Genomic DNA, 25,956 nt, shown 5'->3' with positions numbered 1-25,956 from the left:
GGGGGCCACTCCATGGCAGGGAGCTGCCAGCCTGCAGCAGAGGGCTCAGGAGCAGGAGAGGCAGGCCGTCACCGTGCAGGGGACCTCTCCACCTGTCCCCCCTCCACGTGGAAGGTGGCAGCTCACTCAGAGGGGGCTGGGAGTGTGTCCGGGTGTCCGCGGCCAGCTCCTGGCCCAGACTGGACCTCAGGGCCAGCTTGGGGAGCAGCTGGGAAGAGTTGCGGAGGCGGGGAGCAGCCAGGTGGGCTCCCCTGAAAGCCCCGCTTCGCTCCGCATCCCGCACCCCAAGGCCGCTGGGCATGCTCGCCACGCACCCCCTGGCACTCCCCGGGGCGTCTCGCCCGTGGGCCTTCAAGGGGCTTTCTCAAGGGGGGTTGGTGCCCAGATCATCAGGGCTCCCCTCCCGGACGGCGGCAGCGAGAGTTTCAGAGAGCAACGGGGGCAGCAGATGGGGAGGGGGCGTCCGGCCGGGTGGACACGTCTGGGGACCTGGGTTGGAAGCGGAAGGGCGGGCAGGCGCCGGCCCCTGCTGGCTGCTCCCGCTCTGGCCTCGCCCTCACCCGGAGCGTCCAGCGCCGATGCCGCCCCGAGGGCCGCGACCCTCCCGGGCCCCGCAGGCACCGCCCTCGGCCCTCGCCCAGGTCCACGCCGGCACTGGCCGCTCCCCGCCGGCCTGGGGCAGGCGCTGCCGGGGGCAAACCTGGCCAGACCCTCAGCACGGTCGGGGTCCCCCGCCGCCCCTTTCGGGGAGCGACACGCCCGGCGGGACGGTTGCGAGTCACCCGGGTCGGCCCCGACGGCATCTGCGGACACGTCACACCTGCCCGCGCAGACGGCGGACAGACGGGCGGCGCAGCCAATCGGAGCCAGGCCTCCGCGGGCGCAGTCCGCGCATGCGTAGAGGCAAGGCTTCCGGTCGGGGCGGGCAAGCTTCCGGTCCGAGCGGCGCCGCCGATGGCCGCGCTTAGGGCTGTTCTTGGTGCCTCGCTCGCGGTCACCCGCGCCGGGTCGCTGCCCGTCACCCGCCGCCCGCCGCCCGCGCCCCGCCGCGCCTGGGCCGCCACCATGGAGCCGGCGCCGCGCTGGCTGGCGGGGCTGCGCTTCGACAACCGCGCCCTGCGCGCGCTGCCCGTGGAGGCGCCCGGGCCCCAGGACTCCCCGCCGGCGCCGCGGAGCGTGCCCGGGGCCTGCTTCAGCCGCGCGCGGCCCGTGCCCCTGCGGCAGCCGCGCCTCGTGGCGCTGTCGGAGCCCGCGCTGGCGCTGCTGGGCCTGGGCGCGCCGCCCGCCGGCGCCGCGGAGCGCGAGGCGCGCGAGGCCGAGGCCGCGCTCTTCTTCAGCGGCAACGCGGTGCTGCCCGGCGCCGAGCCCGCCGCGCACTGCTACTGCGGCCACCAGTTCGGCCAGTTCGCCGGGCAGCTGGGCGACGGCGCCGCCATGTACCTGGGCGAGGTGTGCACGGCGGCCGGCGAGCGCTGGGAGCTGCAGCTCAAGGGCGCCGGCCCCACGCCCTTCTCCAGGTGGGCGGCTCGGGCGGGCGGGAGCCGGGCGACCCCAGACCCCGCCGCGCAACGCAGAGCGCTTCCCCCGGGCCGCGGAGACCGGCGAGCCATTACCCCGGAAAAGGGGGAAGTTTGATCTCGAGCCAGGCGCCTAGGAGGCGGGGCGCAAGTGCCCCCCGAGGAGGGAGCAGCCGCGGACAGGCGCAGGCGCACGGGTTCCGGGCGCCAGGGCAAGGGGCAGGAAGGTCGGAGCCCCCCTTCCCGGCCGCGTCCTGCCGGGGCCGAGCCGGTCCCAGCGAATGCCCGGCCAGGGGACCGCTCACACCTGGGGAGAACCTTCCTGGGCTCCCAGGTGAGGGCGGGGCAGGCCCAGGGGCCTTCCGCATCCCTGCGCTCCGCCGGGCCGGGTCTGGCCGCCTCTCTATGTAGGGAACCTAGTGGCAGGTGCGCCCCGGGGCGAGCGCTTCTCCCCGGCGAGAATGGGTGACCGCCCACATACTTTTGCCCTTTTGAGAGGCTTTAGGTCACTGCAGGTGGTTTCTGCCCCTGGAGCGCTGGGGAGGCCGGGGACTGGCTGCTGCTCGGGCCACCCTCTCACAGGGAGCCGGCACAGGCCCTGCCTCAGGCAGCTTTGCTCAGGCTCTTTTTTTATTTTAACAAAAATAATTAAAGCTCCTTATAAAAAGAACAAGCTGAATCCTACAGGATGCTCCAGGGTGAACATAGGCTCTCCTGCCCCCTCCAGCGGCACCACAGTCCCCAGAGCCCAGTTTCCAGTTCGGATGCCCTTGCGCCAAGTGTACTGTCCCCGGGCCCGCGGGGGGAGCCGTGCTGGTGTCCATGGAAGGCCACGGTCCCGTCCGAGGGGTGGGTTCTGAGGCCCTGGTCTCCGCGTCGCCCAGCGGGGAGCGTCTGCCCTCTCTGCCACCCTCATGCTCGCGCCAAGCCCCCCAGCTGCCCCTCAGCCCTCCCTGCCACACAGTGCTGGGGGGCGAGCGGTACTGCAGGAGTGTTTTACTTTTTATCTTTGTTTTAAATAACTTCAAACTTAACACAACAGTTGCAAAAGTAACATACAACCCACATGGAAAACAACATACCCCCACCCAGATACTCAGACAGGTGTTCATGTGTATTTCCACAGAACAAGGATATCGTAGTCATCAAGTTCAAGCAATTTAACGTTGGGTTGAAGCTCACAGTCTGTGCTCCACTGTTGGTGTGTCCCAGGAGGAACCTTCCAAGCCTTTTCTCCATTATTAGTTTCAAACCAGAATCATTTTTTGGTCATGGCCTCCAGTCCCTCCTTTTTTCCTTCACTTGTTGGCACACACATAACACATGATAACCTCCCGTTTCAGTCCCTGCCAAGCACACCCTTCAATGGGATCACAATCCACACGGTGCCGCCGTCACCACCACCCGCTACCAGAACTTTCCATCTCCGCAAACAACTCTGCATCCTAAGCCACTTGCCCCGCAGTCCCCACCCCACCCTCACCCCTGCTTTCAGTCTTGGTGAACTTGCATGTTCTGCTTGTTTCACATCAGCGAGATCACGCTCTTGGCTCTCTTGCGTCTGGCTCACTGTACTCAGCCGGCGTGGTCCAGCACTTCACTTCTTTGTACCGTGTTGACGGCTAAATGACGGCCCATTGTCTTTCTGGATGGACATTTCGGTTATCCCTGGCTGGCTCTCCCTCTCGCTGTCTCGAGTGCTGCCGTGGACCGTGGATCTGTCGAGTCCCTGCTTCCGGGTCTTGGGTGTGCGCCTGGGGTGGGACTGCCGGGTCGTGTGGCAGTTCTGTGTCGAACTTTCTGAGGTTTCCCTGCACTTGCCTTCTTGCAGTTCCTTTCCGTCGGCTGTGCTAAGCCACAGTCCCGACTGACGTGTCTGAGCGGCACAGTGACCCTGCGTTTGATTTCAGACAGGCTGACGGCCGCAAAGTCCTGCGCTCAAGCATCCGTGAGTTCCTGTGCAGCGAAGCCATGTTCCACCTGGGGATCCCCACCACACGGGCCGCGGCCTGCGTCACCTCCGAGTCCACGGTCGTGCGGGACGTGCACTACGACGGTAATCCAAAACATGAGCGGTGCACGGTTGTGTTGCGTGTAGCATCTACTTTTCTAAGGTAATGCCAGAGGCCTGCAGGCCTGCGTGCACTTGCTCACTTGTGTGGTAGGAGCTCGGCGTCTGCGCCTTCGTGGGAGAGACCTTCGTGGGAGAGCGGTGCAGGGACCCCACCCCAGCTAGTCCTGGCCGTTCGAGGGTGGCTCAGCCTTTGAGGGCTGTCATGGACCTTGCGGTGGCACCTGGAGCAGACAGAGCCTGCAGAGTCAGAGCGCAAGGGGCCCCGGGTGGGCGCTGCCCAAGGAGGGGGTCCTGGGCAGGGGCTGCTGGACCAGGGGGCCTGTGGATGGTCCTGGGAGCTGTTCGCTGGGGCAATGTGGTGAGGCTGCTGGTGCCCAGTGCCCCCCCAGACTCCTTTTGTGTCGGCTCCCACCTCGGACATGGTCCTCGAGGGTTTACGTGCCAGACCGACCCTGGTGGCCCTGCTGCGGCCGCTGTGCCTTGTTGGCAGGGAGGCCGGGATCCGACGTCGAGCTGCTGCTGGCAGCCACCCTCAGAGGGCGTGTTGGCCGTGTCCCGGTGGGAGGTGTGCAGACCCCTGACTGGTGGCTTCCTCGGGCCACGGCCTGCTCCCCGCAGAGCACCAGCACAGATGGTGGCCCAGGGGGAAACCACTGAAGGGCTCGCTGTCATCGGGGCACATTGCCCGGCCTTTCACGTGAATTGAGGCGCAGCCCCTGCCCTCGGGCTCCAGGCCAAGCAGCCCAAGGAGCCTCTGCCGTGTTGTGCAGGGGCCGGGGGTCCCGCTTAGCCACTGAAATGCTGGGTCCTTCCTGCAGGTTTGGGTCTTTTGAGATTTTTAAGCCCACAGACGAGCACACGGGACGGGCAGGCCCTAGCGTTGGGAGAGATGACATCCGGGCACAGATGCTTGACTACGTGATCAGCACCTTCTACCCCGAGATCCAGGCCGCCCATGCCAGCGACCGTGTGCAGAGGAATGCTGCCTTTTTCCGGGAGGTGGGTGCAGGTGCACATCAGTCCTCCCCGTGGGTAGAGGCCACTGGGCCCAGCACCCGCCTGCAAGGAGGCGCACGTGCCCTGGGTCCGAGCCGGGCTTCTCGCGGACGCCATGAGGGGCAGGCGTCAGTGAGCTCCCGTGTGCCTGTGCACGTCATGCCGGCCGTGGCTGCAGGGGCCAGGGGCCTTGGAGGGAAGGAGCTGGCCTGCTGGGGGCCTGACCTTGCTGGCTGGCAGCTGCTGCCTGTTCTTCACCCCGAGTCCTGGACGGGGCCTGGCTCCCTCCCAGAGCATCAAGCCATGGTCCCCATCCCCCATGGGTGCAGAGGAGGGTCGGGGCAAGTGGGGGTTGAGGGATGGCAGGGCTAGGCTGCAGCTCCCCACCATGCACATCTCAGGCGTCAAGGCAGTGGGTACGAGCAGGAGTGGGGGTGCTCAGCCCACAGGACCTGGCTCCTGGATGGTGTGGAGGGCTGGGCAGGTGGGGACAATGCTGCGTGTGGGGTCTGCACTGGTGACTGAGGCGCAGGTCTGGGAGCCGCCTGGGCCGGCCGAGCAGACAGCAGAGGAGCCCGATGGGGGCCTCCTGCTCCGGCCGAGGGGCTGCTGCCTTTGGGGCAGTGGGGAGTGGGCTGAGGCCTCGGGACCCAGGGTGCACCGGCCCCTCCGCAGGTGACGCAGCGCACAGCGCAGCTGGTGGCCGAGTGGCAGTGCGTCGGGTTTTGCCACGGTGTCCTCAACACGGACAACATGAGCATCGTGGGCCTCACCCTCGACTATGGGCCCTTTGGCTTCCTCGACAGGTCGGGGTGGGGAGGGAGCCGGGGAAGGGCAGCCAGCAGGCACTGCTGCGGGGACAGGCCCCGAGGAGTGGGGGACAGGGGCCCTGAGGCACCCGGTGCTGCCCGCCCTGAGCCCCGGCCCGCGGCAGGTACGACCCCGAGCATGTGTGCAACGCGTCCGACAGCGCCGGGCGCTACGCCTTCAGCAAGCAGCCCGAGGTGTGCCACTGGAACCTGCAGAAGCTGGCCGAGGCCCTGGAGCCTGAGCTGCCCCGCGCGCTGGCCGAGGCGGCGCTGGCCGAGTTTGACGCCGAGTTCCAGAAGCACTACCTGAGCAAGATGCGCAGCAAGCTGGGCCTGGTGCGGGCACCGCGGGAAGAGGACAGGGCACTGGTGGTCGGGCTCCTAGAGACCATGCACCGCACGGGTCAGTGCTGGGGCTCGCCCAGCCCACGGGGTGCTCAGCCAGTGTTGGCAGGAGGCTGTGGTGACCCCGCGCCCCCAAACCACCCTCTGCAGGGGCTGACTTCACAAACAGCTTCGCACTGCTGAGCTCCTACCCACTGGGGCCGGCATCGCCCGGGCTGGGGGAGCTGCTGGACGCGCTTGTGGCGCAGTGTGCCTCCGTGGAGGAGCTGCAGCTCGCTGTCCGGCCCCACATGGATCCCCGGTGGGTGCTCGGGACTGGCCCAGAGCTCCTGGGGGTGGCAACTGACAGGCGTCCCAAGGGTGGGCTGGAGCACGGCCATGGGGAGGGACGGCGTGAGCAGGGAGGGCCAAGCAGGCCCATGGTCCCAGGCGGGCAGTGTGTCCTGGCACCATCTCTACCCCATGGACGGCAGCCAGGGGTTCTCAGTGTTGGCAGCCTGAGCCCCTCCTTTTCCTTGTGTCCACCTGCCGCCCCCCCCACCCACCCACCCACGGGAAAACGGGAGTGAGAAGACAGACGGCTCAGGCAGGAAGGTGTTTATTGTGGGACTGAGGGGTGTGTGGAGCAGCGGGGGCCTGGGTGGGGCAGCATGGGATCCACTCAGTTGGCACTGCCCTCACCTGCCCCAGGCAGCTCTCCCTGCTGCTCATGCTGGCGCAGTCCAACCCCCAGCTCCTCACCCTCCTGGGCGGGCAGGCCAATGTCGCCCGGGAGCTGGAGCGCAGCGAGCAGCGTGCCCGGCTAGAACTGCTGAGCCCAGCTGAGCTGCAGAGCCAGAACCGGGACCGCTGGGCCGCCTGGCTCCAGGACTACAGGTGAGGGCAGGAGCCAGGGTCAGGGCCCTGGGTTTGAGGGTTTTCAGCCCCCAGGAGGGGCCAGGGTGGGCAGCTGTGGGGACCCCACTGGGGGAGACGTGCTGCGCAGGGCACGGCTAGAGAAGGATGCAGAGAGCACGGAGGACGTGGCTGGCTGGCAGGCTGAGCGCTTGCGGGTCATGCTTGCCAACAACCCCAAGCACGTGCTGCGGAACTACATCGCCCAGAACGCCATCGAGGCAGCCGAGAACGGAGACTTTTCAGAGGCAAGCAGAGCCCCTCCCACCGCCTGCAGGGGGATGAACGCGGGGGCCCCCCTCACTGCCTCTCTTCCGCAGGTCCGGCGGGTGCTGAAGCTGCTGGAGGCCCCTTACCACCAGGAGACTGAGGCCATGGGGCCGGAGGGCACCGGGGAGGCAGCTGCGGGGACGGGCGGCCAGCGGCCCTCCTACAGCAGCAAGCCCCCACTCTGGGCGGCCAGCCTGAGAGTCACTTGATCCTCCTAAAGCCTGGGGGCTCCCCCGAGATGCCCCAGGCTGCCCTGCGCCCCACACCCCGCTGCCACCTGATGACAGCCAGCACGTCCAGTCAGGCCCTGACCCGTCCTGGTCTGAGCCCGTGTGGCAGCACAGCCCCCGCCCCACATCCAGTAAACCTGCAGCTCCACAGCCGTGTCTCCGCGTGTTTAGTTTCCCGGCATCGGGTGTCAGGGCTCCCAGTAACCCAGCAGCTCTCCTGGGGCACCGTCTGCTGTCTCAGGCGTCCTGGTAGTAGTTGTTGAAGTTGATGCGCAGCAGGAAGTCCTCCAGGTGGGGCTGGTAGCCGCGGTTCACCAGCTTGGTGACCACTGCGGGCAGGACAGCATCAGCAGGCACCGGGGGCACCCGCAGCCTGAGCCCCCAGCCCGGGGCTGCTCTCACCTTTGAAGAGGAAGTGGGAGTAGTACTTGAAGGTGTTGTAGGACTGCTGCATAAGGGCGAAGTTGGGGTGCTCGGCTCCCCGGGGGCCGGTGGCTGGGCCCCAGGCCTGGGAGATGAGCTGGCTCCGGAACTTGAGGATGAGGCTGAAGACGCTGTGGATGACGTTCATGACGGGCGCCGCCTTCTCTGTCAGGAGGCCCCTGTGGGCAGCGGGAGGTGCTGGGCGTGCAGCGGGGGGGCCCTGCCCGCGGGGGTGACACCCGGCCCCGCCCACAGCGCTGCCCCTCACCTGAAGACGGCCTTGCTCAGGTACTCAGCATGAGCCCGGTGCAGCTCCTCCAGGTTGCCCACGGCCGCCAGCTTGTTCCTGAACTCGCACCAGGAGACGTGCAGGATCTGCGTGGCGAGGTAGCCCTGGATGACCTTCACGAAGTGCTGCATCTCGTGCTTGCACAGCTGCAGCTGGCGGAACTGGACGGAGCTGGACGTGCGGCTCAGCAGCGCTGGGGGAAGGCAGGGGGTGAGCAGCTGTGGAGCCCGGGGTGGCCGCCGCGGCCCCACGGGCCTCACCTGTGCGCTTGAGGTGGAAGCAGACGTCCTTGAGCGTCCACGTCATGAGCTTCAGCTGCAGCAGGAAGGAGAAGATGCCGCTGTACTTGCTCAGGCAGCGCTCGGTGATGACGATGTTGAGCGGCCAGTCGACCTGCCCAGAGTGCCCAGCTCAGCACCGCACGGGACAGCACCCGGGAGTCCCTGCCCACCGTGGGGGCCCTGCTCACCTTGTACCTGAGCTCCAGGCAGCTCAGCACATCAGGGGCGTTGGGAGCGAAGGCCTCAGGCAGGTGCTTGAGGGCGAAGGAGAGGCCGGCGGCCAGCGGGCTGTCCCCGTGCAGGCTGTGCTGCAGGGCCTTGGCCAACACCGAGTTGAGGGCCAGGGGGTTGAGGAGCTCCCCAGGTGTCTGCCCAGCCCCCAGCTGGGTGGGAAAGACGTGGGGTCCTGAGCAGGCCCAAGGGGGGGCGCGGCACAGCACCCACAGGCCCTGCTCAGGTGCCCGAGTGATGCCCCCGCCCGACCCCCAGGGCCCAGTCCACGCACACCCCGCGGCGCCAGTCACCTTCTCAAACAACAGGTCACTGAGCGACTGTGCGAACTCCCCGTCCTCCATCAGCAGGAAGTGCCTCAGCGCCTCGAAGTGCATCTCCAGGCGGAGCTCCACGAAGAAGTAGTCAACCACGGCTTTGTTCACCAAGGACATGCTGGGGGCGAGGGCAGGCCTGTGTCGGGGTGCCAGGGCGGGGTGCGGGGTAGGGGCTGGGCGGGGGGTGGGCACTCACTGGGCGGCCAGCGGCGCCGTGATGGACTGCTTCATGAGCACGGGCAGTGTCAGCAGCTCACTCAGCTGCACCGCGGCCTCTCCCACAGCCGCCTCCACGCGGGGGTCCACGGGCAACGAGAAGGGCCAGGGGGGCACATGGTGCAGCAGGTGGGCAACGGGGGGCTCTGCTGCTGGGGCGACAGAGACTGGCGCTGGCAACGCTGGCAACTGCCAGCCCCACCTCCCTCGCCTCCATTCACACATGGGGGCTTGTACTCGGGGGCTCACACTCAGCTCGCATTCAGGGGCTCACACTCGGGCCTCACACAGGGCCTCGTAGCTGTCCGGGTACTGCTCCGGGCAGTAGCGGGCTGCCAGCCCCTCCAGGTAGGCCTGCTCCGAGCTCCAGCGCCAGGCCGTCTCTCCAGCCTCACCTTCCTAAGGAGGCCAGCCTCAGTGACCCCCACCCAGCACCTCCTGACCCACAGGCCTGGGCAGGTGGGCCCCCCAGCCAAGTGCACGCCCCCCAAGTCCCAGCCCACAGGCTGCACCCACCCTGACCTGTGAGCTTGGCGGTCGGCTTGGAGAGAAGTCCTGGTTGTCTCCACTCCCTGGGCCTGTGTGGGCACAGATGGGGGGGGGTGTCAGGGCCAAGGGCCTGCTGAGGGGACATGGAGGGGGCGGCCCAGGTCCAGGTGATGGCCCCCTAGGGCAGCAGCTCTGGTCCCAGGTGACAGACAAGGGGACCAATGGCTGCTTCTCCCCCTCCCTGCCCACCCAAGCCTACAGGAGCCCCAGGTGACAGATGTTCCAGGAGCCAGAAGGGGAGTCCGTGCCCCTCCCTGCTCACTGACCTGGTTTGTCCTCGGAATGAGGCTCTCTGGGGCCTCTGTCCCCTAGAGCACCAGGCCTGGCCACAGAAGACACTGAGCCCTGGAGGCCGCGTTCCTCCCCGATGCTGGGGGCTGCCGGAGCTGTGTCCGCCTGAGGCTGTGGCTCGTCTCCCAGGGGGGAGCCCTGTGCCCCCAGGCTGGGGCCTGACTGGGCCATGGAGCCAGGGGGGCTCTGAGGGAGCCTGAACACCTCAGGCCCAGCTTCCCCTGAGAGCGTCCCCAGTGTCATGCAGGGCCGGGAGGCGTGTTCCCTGACGTCCCACCGGGGCCGGGCAGAGGCCATGGCCAACACGTTCTCCCCAACCCCAAAGCTGCACTCAGACACGTGCCCATGGACGTTCCACCAAGGCCGGCGGGGAGCCACGTCCGACACGTTCTCCCCAACCCTGATGCTGGACTCAGACACGTGCCCATGGATGTTCCACCGGGGCCGGCGGGGAGCCACATCCGACACGTTCTCCCCAGCCCTGATGCTGGACTCAGACACGTGCCCGTGGACGTTCCACCGGGGCCGGGAGTGCAGTGCATCTGCACAGCCGCCTGTGGGATGGCTACTTCCTGACGCGCAGGGGAGCAGCATCCCCGGCAGCCGGCCGTCCCCCTCCTCGGAAGATGTGTGCCCAAGCAAGCGCCGATGAGGCAGAGCCGCCTGTGAGTCAGGGACACATGGAACCAGGTCTGCGATCCCCAGCAGCTGCTGCCCCTCGCTGCCCAGGCCACGCTCCACAGCCTGGGGTCCTGGCGAGGCTGGGGCGGGCACGGCCAGCCTCAGGACAGTGCTGAAGTCGTACTCGGGAGCCTGGCAGGCCTGCGCGCACGAGGCCGAGGAAGGCAGGTCTGCGCTGACGGCACACAGCGCCTCCCCCGGGAGCGAGGCTGCGGCACACCCCGTGGGCATGGGCAGGAAGTCCCGCGTGCCGAGGTCTGCTGCTGCAGGAGAGGCCCGAGGCTGCGGCCCTGGTCCGCTGGGGCTGTCCCAGGCAGCCGGCTGTTCTGGGCCCAGCGGTGAGGGCTGTGACACAAGTGCACAAGGCCACGTCACACCCAGGACACATCCCACACCCTCGCTGACACCCCCAGTGCTGCTCCCAGCCCCTCACCTGGGCGTGTGATGCCCCAGGCTGGCTCTCGGCACGTGTCCCCAGGGGGGCGTCCAGCGGCTGCTGGCTCTCCGCCTTGGGGGCGGCCTGCAGCATCTCCTGAGGGCAGCGCCAGGGGGGGCTGAGTAGAGGCCCCCCACTCCGGTGACTGGTGACCGGCCTCGCAGCCCTGGGCCTCGCCCAGCCACCCACAACCCCCACTGCAGCAGCCAAGGGGCAGCCCGGGGCCTGCAGCCACCAAGGCCCCCACCTGAAGGCGCCTCTGCTCTTCCGAGAGAAACCGCAGGCGTGCGCTGCCCAGTCTGTGCCTCTGGGTTTTCCACAGTGCCCTCTGCTCGCGACGGGTGGCCTCTGCGGACAGCTTGCTGTAGTGGTCGACCAGAGCCTGCCTAAAGCCACACAGAGAGGCCTCGGTCACGCCTCGGACCCCCCAGGCTCCCCAGGCTCCCCCCGGTACCCGGCAACCTGGCCGAGCCCCCGAGCCCCAGATGCCTGTCTTCCCACAAGGCTCAGCAAATGTCTGCCGAGGGTGCGCCCAGAGCAAGCTCCTGCACCGTCTGAGGCAAAGGGGAGCAGGAGTGGAGGGCCCCCCGCATCCCCAGGTGCAAGGCCACCCTTCTTGAGCTGCTTAAAAGGCATCTTCCCTTCCGTGGTAAGCTCCAAAGAACAGACGGTACACCAGGGGGTGCAGAGCAGGAGTTCCACTCGCCTGGCTCCCAGCCAGCCCAGCTCCCGCCTGCCCACTGCCTCATCCGAGCCGCGCTCCCCCCGCGTGGGAGTGGGAACAACTCTCGGTCTCTGGGCTCAGCTCAGCAAACAGCCTGAGGGCCCCCGAGGCCCTGCCCTCCTGGGGGCCCTCGCCACGACACAGGGCTGCCCCTGGGACTCCAGCACTCGGTTCCAGACCAGCCAGCAAGCCCGAAGGAGGCCAAGCCCTGACTCTCAGCTGGAGAAAGAGCCAGTCTCTCTGTCAGGCCAAAGACAGCAGAAGATTAGAGAGAGACAACCCTCAGCCATGGCCACGGCCCTCCCAGGGCTCTAAATGCACAGAAAGAGACCAGCTGTGAAAAGCGTTCTGAGAACAGCTGAGGGCGTGTGGCCGTGAGAGGCGTTCCGGGCTTCAGCATACCCGTCCTCCTACTTTTATAAGTTGGGAAATTCCATAGTAAACAGCCAACTGCCACCAAGATGCCACATCTGTGCCTGTGAGGAGTTGCTGCCAAGGGGTCAGCCCTGCCCTCACCACGCACCTTGCCTGCCTCTCCAGCTCATCCTCCAAGGCCGCCAGCCTCCTCTCCCTCTCGCGGCGCTCACGGGCATAGCTGAAGTCATCATCGGTGTCCTGCTTGGCTGCCAGGCGACGCTGCAAAACACACAGGCCATGGCGAAGCGCCTCGTCCACAGAGCCCAGGATGGCCTGGACCCCACGGGGCCAGGACACCCACCTCCTGGTCCCTCACAAACTGGTCCTTCAGCCTTCGAAACTGCTCCTGCTTCTGGGCATCTGCGGCCATCCGTTCCGAGAGCTGCCAAGCTGCATTCGGAGGGGACAGGGGCCCAGTTGCAAGAGGCCCCTCAGGGAGGCACCCCAGAACTGCAAAGGGGACAGCCGAGACATGCTCACCACTCAGGGAGCCCAGAGCCCGGGAAGCTGCTTCTCGGGCATGGATGACCAGTTCTTGTTTCACAATTTCCGTGTGGAGCTCCTGGAAGAGACGGTGGATGTGCCAGGTTGAAGCTGCTATAGACCCCAGAAGAGCTGTGGTCTTTTAACCCAGTCCTGTGGGGTGGGACCTTCTGATTGTTTCCATGGAGACGGAACCCACCAACTGCTGGTTAGACCTATGATTAGATCATTTCCAAGGAGGTGCGACCCCACCCGCTCACGGTGGGTCTTAATTACATCACCAGAGTCCTTTAAAAAGGTGAGACAAACATTGAGGACTGACGGTTTGGTATGCTGAGCCCTCTATCTTGGGACTTACCCTTGGGAAGCTCATTACTGCAAAGGAGAGGCTCGACTTGCTTATAATTGTGCCTAAGAGTCTCCCCCTGAGTACCTCTTTGTTGCTCAGATGTGGCCCCCTCTCTCTCTAGCTAACCCAACTCGGCAGGTGAACTCACTGCCTTCCCCCCTACGTGGGACCTGACTCCCAGGGGTGTAAATCTCTCTGGCAACGCAGGATATGACTCCTGGAGATGAATCTGGACCCGACATCGTGGGACTGAGAACATCTTCTTGACCAAAAGAGTGATGTGAAATGAAACAAAATAAAGTTTCAGTGGCTGAGAGATTCCAAACAGAGTCGAGAGGTCACTCTGGTGGACATTCTTAGGCACTATATAGATAACACCTCTTAGGTTTTAATGTATTGGAATAGCTAGAAGGAAATACCTGAAACTATCAATCTCCAACCTGGTAGCCTTGACTCTTGAAGATAATTGAGTAACAATGCAGATTACAAGGGGTGACAGTGTGATTGTGAAAACCTTGTGGTTCACACTCCCTTTATCCTGTGTATCGATGGATGAGTAGAAAAATGGGGACAAAAACTAAATGAAAAATAGGGTGGGATGGGGGGATGATTTGGGTGTTGTTTTCTACTTTTATTTTTGATTCTGATTCTGATTCTGATATAAGGAAAATGTTCAAAAACAGATTGGGGTGATGAATGCATAACTATTTAATGGTACTGTGAACAATTGATTGTACATCATGGATGATTGTATGATATGTGAATATATTTCAATAAAACTGAATTTAATTAAAAAAGAAAAAAAGAAGAAGATGAGAGACATTTTGGAGAGAAGACATGTAATCCAGAGTTTGTCCCCAGGAGAAGCTAACAGAGGACCCCCAGAAGCTTAGAGAGAAACGCCCTGGGAGAACAAGCAAGGATGCACAGGAGCTGAGAGAGAGAAGCTAAGAGAGACAGAAGCCCAGAGACATTTTGGAGAAAGCCATTTTGCAACCAGAACCCAGGAGCAAAGGACCAGCAGATGCCAGCCACGTGCCTTCCCAGCTGACAGACGTGTTCCGGATGCCATCGGCCTTTCCTCAGTGAAGGGTCCTCTTGTTGATGCCTTAGTTTGGACACCTTTGTGGCCTTAGAACTATAAATTTGTAACTGAATAAATCTCCTTTATAAAAGCCAATCCATTTCTGGTATTTTGCATAATGGCAGCTCTAGAAAGCCACAATAGTGAGCAAACACCACACCGTAACGCTCGAGGGAAGGGCCTTGGCCAGGAGGGGGCTGCCTGAAACCCCTGCTGTGGGAGCACCGCCCCTTCCACACGCTGCTCCGATCTGGTGCTGACAGATGTGGATCGTGGGTGTGCAACCCCAGGGTCAACGCCCACTCCACAGGGCTGCAGAGGACAGGGGTGCAGGGGGCGGTGCAGAGGCAGGGGGTAGCATGCAGGAGGCGGTCAATGTGGAGGGCTGGGGGCGGCACAGGGGGTGGGGGCGGTGTGGGGGGGGGCAGGCCCTTGGCATTGGCCACAACGGCAAAACCTTTCTGTCCTGAGCAACATCAAGGCCAGCTCTCAGGGCGCTGACTGGACACTCAGCCCCTCCCTGGCAGCCCCAGGCCTGGAGGGCTCCGCGGAGGGGCTTCCTCCGGGAACCGGCTGCCAGGTCCCTCTGCACCCGCTACGAGGCACGCGGCCCTTGGGAGGGAGGCCTCTCCTTGGCCCGGCACCGACCCCCATGCCCGAGTCCACGGCCCACCCTGCCCCTTCCCCCGAGCACAGGAACCCCCGCGGGAGAGAGGATCCTGGGGTCCCTTGACCAGGGGCCATGGGACCCTGCTGCGAGGCCCCAGGACCGAAGTGCCCGCTCACCTTCTCCTCCCTGCTGACGGAGCTGAGACGTGCCGCCCTCTCCATCCGCCCGACGTACACGGCACAGTCCTTCTCGATCTCCTTCAGTTCCTCGAGGGAGAAAGTCACCGAAATCCGGGGAACGGGGATGTCCGACCAGCACAGGTAATGCTGCCAGAGGAGGGGGCTGCAGTGACCCCAGAGCAGCCAGAGGCTCCCAGAGGGGAACACCCCAGGCTGTGCGGACCTCCTCCGGCCCCCGTCCCAGGAGACCCCGCATGGCCACACTGGGAGCAAAGCTGCCCTGGGCAGGGCCACGTCCCCACTCTCATGGGAGACCCTCAGCCGCCGAGAAGACCCCATGAGGTCCCCCATGCCTAGGGGGCCCCATGAGCGACGCGCCGGGACCCCAGTGCGCAGCCCAGCCCCGATGCCAGCAGGGCCACCCACCGTGCTTCCCGCCCACCCCGCAGAGCCTGCCCTGGTGACCCCCGTCTGCTCCCGCCCCACCCAAAGGGAGCCAGGGGCTTTCCCACCCCCCTCCACGTGCCCTCCAGCGCCCCCAGTCACCAGGCGGAGACACCCCTCAGCTGGCCTGTGCCCATCTCGCTGGGCGGTCCTGGGGAGGGGGAGCCCACAGGCCCTCGGTCTCCGAAACACCTTTGCGTTTGCCTCCCATTCTCACACAGCTGGGACCTGACAGAGACGCTGATGAACTTCTTGGGGGGCAACTGTGAGTCAGAGATCTCCCCGCTTCTTGAGTCTAGGCGGCTGAGGCCAAGCTGAAGGGCACCGGGCTGGGGGTCTATGCAGAGGACCGAGCTCCTGCCCCGGGGAGGCTGGGACCGTGCTGGGCCCGGGGCCCAGGCTCCCGACTGCTGTCCCAGACACCGCCCTCGTCTGGGGACGAGGCGCAGGGCAGGCAGGTGCGCTCCCTGCTCGCATCCCACACGCCACAGAGCCTCACCTGGGGGCAGCAGAGCTTCAGCAGGTTGAGGGTCTTCCCGCAGACGTACACGTCGTTGGCGATGTGCTTCAGGAACACGGGCACGCAGTCCTCCACCTCTTTGGAGATCAGCACGTAGCCGTGGGTCCAGTAAAACTTATCTAGATGACGGCAGAGCGCACGGCTCGCGTCGTGGCAGCCGCCCCAGCTGAGCCCAAGCCCCCGGCGGCCGGCCACCTACCTCTGAAGCCGAGATACTCGTGGTTCACCTGGATCATGAACTCGCCGTGGGTGTCCCTGAAGAGCCCGCTGTACACCCAGTCGTGGATGAACCTGCGGGCAGCATGGGGTGAGTGGCCCGCGTGCCCGGGACCCGGCGAGGAGGCTCAGGTGACCGGCTGGGGGACGACCGCATCCACCCGCCAAGGAGAGGACATGAGCGGGAGCCAGCGGCAGCAACCTCACTCTTCATGGTTTTCAATCTAGTCTGAGTCAGTGCAAGTAACTCACCACAAAGCGCACAGACAGCATGGCATCCACCACGTCTCCACTAAGAACATTCACACAAAGCAGGGGCATGCAGCCCGAGCGTGTGCTGGGGACAGGGCAGCAGCGGGCTGAGAGCGGGTGTCCCTGTCTGCCTTACTGGGCAGTCTTAACGTGTACAGAAAAATTCCCGTTTTGCTAAGTGAACACACGAGCGGAATGCGAGCCTCCACCCCTCCTCACTCAGACCCTCTCGGACGGGCCTCACCTGGTGTAGGGCTCGCAGCTGGTCTTGAGCAGGGACAGGAGGACGGGGTAGTGCTCGTTGCTGCAGTTGTCCAGGGCCTCCTGGTAGAGGTAGGAGAGCAGCTTCACCCCCTGCAGACGGGAAAGCGGGCTCAGGCCTCCAAAGAGCAGGAACCCCTCCTTCCAGGGCCACCCCTACTTTCTGGACGCCTGGGGCACCATGGCAGGGAAAACTCACGGTTGGGAACGCAGCCCTGGGCCCTCCACTGCTCCCTGGGGGCATGGTGCCAACACCGCAGAGCTCGGCCAGGTACCTGGGGGCAGATGCCCGGCCAGACCCAGTGAGCGGTGCCAAGGGCCCCCCCAGGCCAAAGCACCACCCGCCTGCCCAGGTGGGGGTCGAACAGGCCCTCCGCCAAGCCCGGCGCCCGCCCCCACGGCTCACCGGAGCTGCCGGCCCAGCTTCCTGAAGAGGAAGCCGATGGTCAGGAGGCTCAGGGTGGGGGGCGTGGAGAGGACGCACGCCCGGTGGTACTGCAGGTAGCGCCGCAGGCCGCTGGTGAAGGCCTGTGGACAAAGGTCTGAGGGGACGCCCAGCACACGTGGGGCCCCCGAGCCGCCACCATTGGTGCTAGGAAGAGGGGTCTGGCTTCTGTCCCCAGATTCGGGGTCCCATCTTCCCCAGGCAGCTCAGCCCAGGCAGGGCGAGGACCTCGGACTGAGGTGCCGGTGCTGGGCACCCACAGGACCTCGGCCCGTCCTCACAGGCTCAGACGCTCCAGGGAAACTGGGGCCAGGCTGGGGGCATTTGGGAAAGACCAGAGAGGCCATGCTTGCAACGGCCAGCTCATGAGGCCCTCCAGCTGCTCAGACCACAGAGGCCTGGTCTGCCGCGGGACCCCAGACTGGAGTCCCCACGCCGAGCCCACTCCTCCCGTGGACACCTTGTAACCCCAGGCCCCAGCTGCTCCCGGCCCCAACACCCATGGCCCGTGTTCGGCCCTCCCTGGGCCTGCTCGGGCCACCCACCCCAGGGCCCCAGCCCGACTTCCCGAAAGCCAAACCTCGTCATCTCGGTCCCTTGACGGCCCCTCCCTACCTGCCAAAGTTTAAAGGTCACGAGCACCCCAGCTCATCGTGTGGGTGCACGCCCTCCACCCCCCAAACACCCTTCTTGGCTGCACAGTGCTGACCCCACATGGAGACCAGGCCTCAGGCTTCCAACCACCTCCCCCTGGGCTCAGAGGCCCCCACCGTCAGGAAGAACCACGGGGGCAGCACGGGGAGGACGGGCCGTCCCAGGGCCACTCGCTGCCTTTTGGCCTTGCACACCCAAACTGCCGGGCATTCCCAGCCCCAGTGACGGGTCCACACCCATCTCCCTGCCCAGGGCCCACAAGCGCCCATCCCAGGCTCCCAGTGAGACAGAGATCTTCAGTCACCCCATCCTCAAAGGGGGACCACCACATTCAGACACCATGAGGGAGACGGCCGGGGCGGGCTTGGGGAGCCTGGGCTTTCGAGCGTGAACACGGCTCTCAGGGGCCAGACCACCGGGGCAGGGGCGCACCTGGAAGACGAGGCCCCGGCCGGGCGCGGAGCCCAGCGCAGGCTGCAGGGAGAACTGGCTGAGGCGGGAGTAGCACGTCCCACACGCGGCCACCTCGGACAGCAGGCTGCTCACGCTCTCAGGAGATGCTCCCGACACAAAGACTCCCGGCTTCACCACGAAGGCCTGCGCCAGCTACAGGGCAGAGCGAGTCACCGGGCCGGCCAGACCCCACGTGGTGCCACCACCTCCTTCCACCCAGGAACCCCAAGGTCAGGCACCCAGACCAGAGAGGACCGGAGAGGGCTTCCAAAAGGGACAGAAGGACGGGCAGCAGCAAAGCAACAGCTGTTCACCCCTAGGAGCAAAGACTGCAAACAGAAAAGGGTGTGATTTTTCACTACCAGTTTGATAAAACAAATGTGTTTAAAGCCACATGACTGGCTGGTCAACCAAGGTGGCAGTTCAAGATGCTACAAATCTATGAACAATGAGCAAAACCAGCAGAGCCATCGTCCTCAACACTCCGGAAAGCAGTTAAAGGGTTCCAGTAACTGGGTGAAGCCGACTCAAGGAAGCAGTAGGCGAAGCTCACAGGCCCTTCCTGGCACCGTGTGGAGCCCTGTGTGCTCACTGGGGTTCCCCACCCTGTCTGGAGGGAGCAGGGTCACCCCGATGCGCACACTGGGTGCCAATCCCCCGGGTGGAAGCCTGGAAGCCGAAGCAGCCGTGCAGCCGCAGCGTAGGGAGCAATGCAGTCAAAGCAGCCTGGGCGAGACCACCGGGTCAACTAAGCCATGTGAGGGTGCGCCCAGGAGGGGGGTCTATCCCAGAGGGGGTGGAGGAGGAGCTCCTAAGGCGAGCAGCCAACACGAGCCCAAGGCAAGAAGCTCAGGAAGGACTGAAAGGGCCTGCACTGCGGTTCTGCCTCCGACTGATCTCACTGATGGGAGGGCTGAGCTCTGAAGGGCTCCACAGCCAACACAGAGCCAGTCTGCAGGCACAGCAAGAGGGGTCTTTCATGTTGGTTTCTTTACGTTAGCTCCTGGCACTCAAGGAAATCTCTGCATAATTACTAGCTGGATACAAACATAAGGAAAAGACAGCTCAGTGACTAAATCCCAGAGTTAACATTTTAAAATGTTAAGACGTGCAGAGTGCAATAAAAGATTATAAGACAAGAAACAAGAAATGATGGTCCATCCAAAGGAACAAGGTAAAAATCCAGAAACTATCAACAAAGAGGACCAGAGTGTGGACATCCCAGACAAAGACTTTTAAAAGAAGAAACTCAAGCAGATAAAGGAAAACACACAGAGAGAGCTGGAGAATCACAGGAAAATAATCACTGAAAATATGAGAATCTCAGTAAAGAGATAGGAATTTTAAAAATAAACCAAAAAGAATTCCTAGAGTTAAGACCATAATAACTGAAGTGAAAAACTCTCTACAGGATTTTTCAACAACAGATTGGAGTTGTCAGAAAAAATAATCAGCAAAATTGAAAACAAAACAAAGGAATGATTCAGTCTGAGGAGAAGAAAAAGGAATTTTTAAAAGCAAACAGCGTAAGAGGCCTGTGGGACCCCATCAAGCACACCACACACAAGGAGAAGAGAGAAAGGGGCAGAGGGAAGACTCAAAGAAATAATGCCAGAAAACTTCCCAAATTTAATGCAAGACATGAATAGACAACTTCAAGAAGCCAAACAAACCCCACACAGCATAAACCCAGAGAGAACCACACCTAGACACACAGAAATCAAACTCTAAATGCCAAGAACAAGGAGAGAGTTCTGAACGCTGCAAGAGAGTTACATGCAAGGACTCCCAGAAACATGGAGAGCCGATTTCTCGTCAGGAATCACGGAGGAGAGGGAGTGGGACAAAATATGTAACGTGCTAAGAAAACACCTGCAGACCAAGAATGTTACGTCCAGTAGGACTTTCTTTCAAAAATGAGGGAGAAATTAAAATATTCCCAGATAAACAAAAGCTGAGGGAGCGCATCAGCACCGGATCTGCCCTATGAGCAGCGCTGAAGGGAGCTCCTCCGGCAGGGAGGAAAGGCACTGCACAGGGGTTCCCAGGGGCACAGAGACAAAGCCCCCCGTAAAGGCAACCGTGGGGAACTACGAACGCCAGGACTGCTGTGCTGCACTTGTTTGGTATGTAACTTCACTTCTTCCATTTTACAGATTCTAAAATGCAAGTGCACAAAAAGTAATGATAAATCAATGGTTTTGAACACACACTCTATAAAGATACAATAGGAAACAAGTATAACAAAAAGTGGGGGGTGGAGGGGGTTGGAACAGTGAAGGTGTATGCTACTGAAGTTAGGTTGATATCAAATCAAATACGATTGTTAAAGATCTAGGATGTTAAATTTAAGCCCCAGAGTAACCACAAACTCAAAGAAAATATGTGAAAAATAAATGCAGGGAGAAATGAGAAGAGACTTACAATGGTACAATACAAAAATCAAATAAGAAAGGAGGCATTAATGGAAGAACTGAGGAACAAAAAGGGTATAAGACTTACAAAGACTATATAGCAAATGGCAGAAAAAAAGTCCTGCAATATCAGAAGTGACTTTGAATGTAAGACTAAACTCTCCACTCAAAAGGTAGAGACTGGCAGAATGGGTGGAAAGTGTGACCCAACGACATACCGTTTACAAGAGACTCACCTTAAATTCAAAGACACATGTAGGATGAAATGGAAAGGATGAAAAAAAATAAAATACCCCATGTAAACAGTAACCAAAAAACAGAACTGGGGTAGTTATAGTAAAATCCGACAACTAAACTTCAAGTTAAACATTGTTATGAGGGACAAAGAAGATCATATATACTGACAAAGGGGTCCATTCAACAAGAAGACATAACAATTATAAATACATATGCACCTAGAGGCAAAGCCCCCAAAATATATGAAGCAAATATTCACAGATTTGAAGGGAGAAACAGATCATTCTACATTAATAGTAGGAAACTTCAATATTCCACTTTCAATAACAGACAGAACACCTAGACAGGAGATCAATAGGGAAGTAGGAGACTTGAACGATACAATAGGCCCACTAGACCCAACAGACAGCTACGGAACCCTTCACCCAACAGCAGCAGGACACACACTCTTCTCCAGTGCATGCGGATCATTCTCCAGGATAGACCACACGTTAGGACACAAAACAAGTCTCGGTAAGTTCAAAATACTGAATCATGCAACGCATCTTCTCCAACAGCAATGTAATGAAGCTAGGGATCCATACCAGAGGGAAAACTGGAAAATTCACAAATATGTGGAAATTAAAGACTGCAATCAAACAACTGCTGGGTCAGAGACGAAATCACAAGGGAAATTAAGTAACACCTTGAGGTGGTGAAAATGAAAATACAACAAATCAGACCTTATGGGACCCAGCAAAGGCCGTGCTGAGAACAATGTCCACAGCTCTAAAGGCTTATGTTAAAAAGGAAGAAACACCTCAAGTCAGAGACCTAACTCCACAACTGGAGATCCAGGACAAGAACAGCCAACTGAACCCAGCGTGAGCAGGAAGAAGGAAATAACCAAGATCAGAGGAGAAGAGAAATGAAATAGAGAATTAAAAAGTAGAGAAAACCAACAAAACCAAAAATGGATTCTTTGAAACGATCAATAAAAATGACAAACCTTAGACTTGACTAGGAAAAAGAGAAACTATGTAAGTAATCAAAATCAGAAATAAAGGGGAACCTCACTACCAAGCCTGCAGCGGTGGGGCCCCAGTCCTGATCTTCTCCACTGCTTCCTATCGTTTCTTTGCCAGCCACGAGCGCCTGTTGTTAAGTTTTTACAAGGAACTGAAGGTGCAACACAGGGACCCCACCGTAAGCGATGGACCAGTTAGCACAGTTATAAAAACGTTCTTCCACAAATGGTAACAAATGTAGCACACTAATGCAAGGTGTTAATAATAAGATGGTATATGGGAATCCTGTACTTTATGCGTGATTCTTCTGTTCTCTAATTAAAAAAAATTTCTTTTTAAAAGGAACTGCATGAACGACCCTGGCCCAGCCCCACGGCTGTAATCACTGCGTTGCTGGGGCTGTGCACGGGCATGCTCGGGAGTGGGGCCTTCCCAGCAACACAGCCTGCCCAGCCACTCGCCGGACCATGCCTCAGTTTCCTCATCGGTAAGACAGACGCAGAGGGAGGACCATCGAGAGCGAGTGGACCCCAGTCGAGCCCAAGCACGCCCTTACCTGGCAGAGGGGAAACGTGGCAGACACAACCCCAATGAGAACGTTGAGTGCATCCTTCACCAGCTCACCCTCCTCCACTAGGACGAGCTGCGGGGCCGGCAGGAGGCCCCCGCCAAGCCCCTGCAGGTCCCCTTCGTGGAGTCTGCAGAACCTGTCGAAGGTGTCTCTGCCAGCCTCGGTGAGGTAGGGCTCCTCTCGATGGCCAGGGGGGCTGCGTTAGAGACAAAGAGAGCATAAGTAGGGAGAGCGACATGTCCCTGAGCTCCCCGTGCGGTTTCCTAACAGCAGATATGACAGGAGGAAGGAAAAAGAGTGAATCCAAGACATAAAGTGTCTGAGAAATGCAGACAGAATGTGACTTCCAGCCAGTTATTGAGCCTTTCCAGGAACATGTCAGACTCGGTGCCAGGCCTGATCTGATCCCATCAAGACAACTCTGCACACACACATCCAGGACACATGCCCCTGGCCCGGGAGCAGCATGGGACCTCACCTACCAGCCATGGGAGAACGTCGCTGGAGGAGCACTCCCCTCTGAACGCCCCCCGACCCCAGGATGCCACCGAGATGGACATGCCCCTGGGAGAGCCACCTCCCTTTGCACACCCCCCGCCGCTCCCACCCCTCACTCTTCCAGGACCGACTCCCGGCACAACCAACCCTCTGAGGCAGAAAAGCCCACGATGGGCAACAAGCCCCAAGAATCCGAAACATCAAGCCCCAATCATCCGAAACGTCAAGCCTGCCCATCACCACCGAGTGCAGCCCCAACTTCAACAAGAATGCTCCTCCCAGAATGCGCGGGCATCACAGAGAAACCACCGTTCCAGGGCTCCGATAGCCTCAGCCCACCCCCTACCCAGCTCAGGCCCACGCGGCCCAGGCGCAGCAAGAGCCCCCACAGCAGGACAGGCAGGGGTGCGGGGGGAGACCCTCCCCAGGGGTCTTGAGGCCTGAGGCAGAGCCTACACTCTTGGGGCTGCAGGTGGGGTGCACTCTGCTTCGCAGCCAGAGAATACCCCTGAATTCTTCTAGACGTGAGCAACAGTAAACACAAAGGAAACTCCTTGTCAGTACCCAGACGCTGAGCCTACCTGGCCACACCGATCGAGGCCGGCAAGGTGAGGCATTTCTGCCTTTCGCCAACCCGGTGTACAGGCTGCCCTCTGGCTTCCTAACCAGGAGCCTCATTATAGGGAAGTACCTTAGATGCCAAAGGACGATTTTTATCAAAACGTATGGTTTGCAGACATTACTAGTACAGTAAGAACCTGGTGAAGCCCGGAAACCTTTCCTCCTCTGCCTTTCCTTTAAACTCCCAGGACGTATCTTTGTAAACCAGCTTGGCTGACACTCTAGGGTTCCAAACCCCATCACAGCCACTTCTGAAAACAGCCACTGGGCTCACTAAGTCAGCAATGCCGGTAGCAGCCACCAAAGCCGGGTCCACGCCGGGGCCCAGCAAGCTCAAAAGGCACAGAGAGGCACACATACCAGCCAACTCGCTCCCAGCACCTCCGCTTGCTGGCCTCATAGGTGAGCACGGCATCCCACAAGTCAAGGTCCGGGGTCACACTCAGCTCAGACTGCGAGTCAGGAGTCAAATTAGATGCAGACTGGAATCCTTCATCTTCTGACTGATCCGTGCTCTGAGGAACCTGGGGACCACGGGCGAGAAGTGAACATTCTACATTTACTCCCGTGTCTCAACTTCACTGGGTTAGAAGTCCAGGAACTCTGTCCACATGTGTCTGTTTAGTTGACTTACAAGATCTAGTAAAATGCTGCTTCTTTCCTCCAGCACACAGGCACTGCACCATGTTTTCCGCCACTGAACCACTTAAGAAATTCAAGTAATTCACTAAGACTATCAATTTCCAAGTTCATACAACACATACACCACAACAGAACTCACACAGTGAAATATTTCACTAAACTCCTATAAACTGGTAAATCCACTTTTGGAAAACCACACCAAACACAGAAAAGAACAAATGTACACCAAGATGCTCGCTTATCTACGTTCAGAAATGACCTAAATGTCCAGTGATGTGGGAATGACTGAGTAACAACCATGGTTCCTTGCAGCAGCTTCTGTGAAATCGTAAGTTACTAACCTAATAACATGGAAGTTCACATTACAGGTTAAAAATAAACTGTATAGCACAAACAAATATTTTTTGGCACCTGTGACTACTAAGCACTTGAAATGTGGCTTGTGCAACTGAAGAAATTACTTTTTTACTTTATTTCACCTTAATTTAAATTTAAGTAGCAGTTCCGGAGGGCAGACTAAATAACAGAGCAGTGGACATGCCCTGTCCAGTAAAAGCAGCAGCACGTTGCTTTGGACCACACGTGTGCGGCAGGGGCCTGCTGAGCAAGGCACCCACTCCAGCAGCCATGCCCAGCTCAGGCCGCTTCGCGACCTGGACCCTGGCTGCCCTACCTGCATCCTAGTTAAAGGAACATCAATGATCGATCGAGAGCTGAAGGCAGGAAGGAGATACTCTACTTTAATGGCCAGTCCAGACAGGTCCGCACTGTCCGGAACCGGGGGGAGGTCCAGCCGGACGTCCATGTCGTAGGTGCGGCTATGCACAAGGGCACCAAAGAGCGAGACCCGGGTGTCTCTCTCAAACTTATCAGCACAAGAGTCGCCATACGAGAACAGCCCAAAGGAGGGCAGGCCAGTGCCTGGTGCAGCCTCCATCACCTGAAGTGTTTTTTGAATCACGTCTTGACACAGGTACTCCTCTCTGCAGACCGAGGACCGAACGTCCATCTCAAACACGTGCAGATCGTAGCAGTCATAGCCGCTGTATGGGACATTTCTCCCAACATGCTTGTTGTTCAACCAGTAGTCCCGCTTTCGTGGCAGGACCTGAGGGGGACCGCTCCCCGCAAGCTGAACCAGGAGATCCAAAACAGACCCGACTTCTGCGAGCGGACAGCAGGTGGCTGCTTCGAGCCCCTCCACAAGCTCCTCCAGCCGGTCAGCCTCAGGGCCCAGGCCAGCCACTCTCAAGTCGAAGGAAAGCATGAGGATCCTGTTTTTCACCGGGAGTTTGGAAATATCAGGCTGCAGCTTAAAACGCTCATCTTGAAAGAGATTTGTGAAAAGAGCATTGTAGGCCACCCTCTTGAGGCTCTGCTTTGCCCCCTTCCGACTGACGCTGCGCCGGCCCAGGTGAGCCCTCACAGCGGGCAGGTGGGCCTCGCACAGGTCCTCGAACAGCTGAGTGATGCTGCCCATGACCCCCTCTTCTCAGCTCGGGGCCCTCAGTGTCTGCGAAAACGTCTCGCCAGGGCTCACTGCAGTCACCGAAAGACGCGGAAGAAGAGCCAGGCCGCCTTCTAACCGAAATCCTGCGGCGCCACACCTGTGTTTTATAGGAGGGTCCCCCAGGGGCTCTACCCGAGAAAAGGCGCCCTGCCCGGGGCGGCCCGCGCGGCCGGGCCCACCTCCACACCGCGTCCCCACAACAGGCCGCAGAGCGCCAGCGTGGAGTCCTTCCAACTCGGTCCTCAACCGTCAGCGGCCCTCAGAACCCTGACAGATCCGAGGGACGAAACACGCACTCGGGTAGCGGACGTGCCCGGCTTTACACACGCTCTCGGGGGCCCCGCCCCGACGACAGAACCCCGAGAGGCTGCGGCCGGACGTGGGTGCAGCCCGCCGCCTCGAGGCCGCGAGGGGAGTCTGAGGGCGCGGCCGGCCAGGGACCCGGGGCCCAGGCTTCACCCGCAGAAAGAGCGGCGTTTCCCGCGTCCCTCACCGCCGCGTCACTGCCACGCGCCA

At 60.8% G+C, this 25,956-nt stretch overlaps 2 protein-coding genes across 8 annotated transcripts; one reads left to right on the top strand and one right to left on the bottom strand.

Moving 5' to 3' along the window:
* Positions 1-920: 920 nt before the first annotated feature.
* On the top strand, positions 921-7,285 carry SELENOO (selenoprotein O). Of its 3 annotated transcripts, XM_037847744.1 has the most exons (9): positions 923-1,517; positions 3,428-3,631; positions 4,410-4,590; positions 5,263-5,393; positions 5,522-5,799; positions 5,892-6,042; positions 6,432-6,617; positions 6,727-6,883; positions 6,956-7,285. In XM_037847744.1, exons 1-9 carry the CDS (start codon positions 955-957, stop codon positions 7,121-7,123), a joined length of 2,019 nt encoding a protein of 672 aa, XP_037703672.1. In that variant the 5' UTR covers positions 923-954; the 3' UTR covers positions 7,124-7,285. The 3 variants fall into 3 exon arrangements, 2 of the variants coding, with proteins under 2 accessions (XP_037703673.1, XP_037703672.1); XR_005218522.1 differs by lacking the exon at positions 6,956-7,285 and having other exon boundaries at positions 922-1,517; positions 6,436-6,617; positions 6,727-6,870; XM_037847745.1 differs by lacking the exon at positions 6,956-7,285 and having other exon boundaries at positions 921-1,517; positions 6,436-6,870.
* Positions 6,324-25,956, bottom strand: TUBGCP6 (tubulin gamma complex associated protein 6). Of its 5 annotated transcripts, none has more exons than XM_037847726.1 (25): positions 24,604-25,956; positions 23,649-23,812; positions 22,155-22,365; positions 17,920-18,093; positions 16,795-16,916; positions 16,588-16,663; positions 16,372-16,481; positions 15,859-15,950; positions 15,639-15,778; positions 14,693-14,842; positions 12,471-12,552; positions 12,292-12,380; positions 12,097-12,209; positions 11,097-11,235; positions 10,847-10,945; positions 9,708-10,758; positions 9,415-9,470; positions 9,180-9,291; positions 8,873-9,044; positions 8,653-8,794; positions 8,317-8,511; positions 8,108-8,162; positions 7,827-8,040; positions 7,538-7,737; positions 6,324-7,464 (listed from the first exon to the last, which is right to left on the bottom strand). In XM_037847726.1, the coding sequence occupies exons 1-25, from the start codon at positions 25,408-25,410 to the stop codon at positions 7,373-7,375; spliced, it is 4,857 nt and encodes a 1,618-aa protein (XP_037703654.1). In that variant the 5' UTR covers positions 25,411-25,956; the 3' UTR covers positions 6,324-7,372. The 5 variants fall into 5 exon arrangements, with proteins under 5 accessions (XP_037703654.1, XP_037703651.1, XP_037703652.1 ...); XM_037847723.1 differs by having other exon boundaries at positions 8,108-8,240; positions 24,604-25,955; XM_037847724.1 differs by having other exon boundaries at positions 8,108-8,240; positions 8,873-9,041; positions 24,604-25,955.

This window comes from Choloepus didactylus, chromosome 8 (assembly GCF_015220235.1).
Source record: "Choloepus didactylus isolate mChoDid1 chromosome 8, mChoDid1.pri, whole genome shotgun sequence".
In the NCBI taxonomy this organism is placed as follows: domain Eukaryota; kingdom Metazoa; phylum Chordata; class Mammalia; order Pilosa; family Megalonychidae; genus Choloepus; species Choloepus didactylus.
This window is presented reverse-complemented; position numbering and strand designations above follow the sequence as displayed.

Bases quoted from the DNA above. Each gene is read 5' to 3' on its own strand.
- SELENOO (XM_037847745.1), top strand. From the start codon at position 955: ATGGCCGCGCTTAGGGCTGTTCTTGGTGCCTCGCTCGCGGTCACCCGC. The intron at 1,518-3,427 runs GTGGGCGGCTCG...GTTTGATTTCAG, and splicing joins GGCCCCACGCCCTTCTCCAG to ACAGGCTGACGGCCGCAAAG. The intron at 4,591-5,262 runs GTGGGTGCAGGT...GCCCCTCCGCAG, and splicing joins ATGCTGCCTTTTTCCGGGAG to GTGACGCAGCGCACAGCGCA.
- TUBGCP6 (XM_037847723.1), bottom strand. From the start codon at position 25,410: ATGGGCAGCATCACTCAGCTGTTCGAGGACCTGTGCGAGGCCCACCTG. The intron at 22,366-23,648 runs GTATGTGTGCCT...TCTCTAACGCAG, and splicing joins TGCTGGGAGCGAGTTGGCTG to CCCCCCTGGCCATCGAGAGG. The intron at 10,759-10,846 runs GTGAGGGGCTGG...CTTGTGTCACAG, and splicing joins CTGGGGCATCACACGCCCAG to CCCTCACCGCTGGGCCCAGA.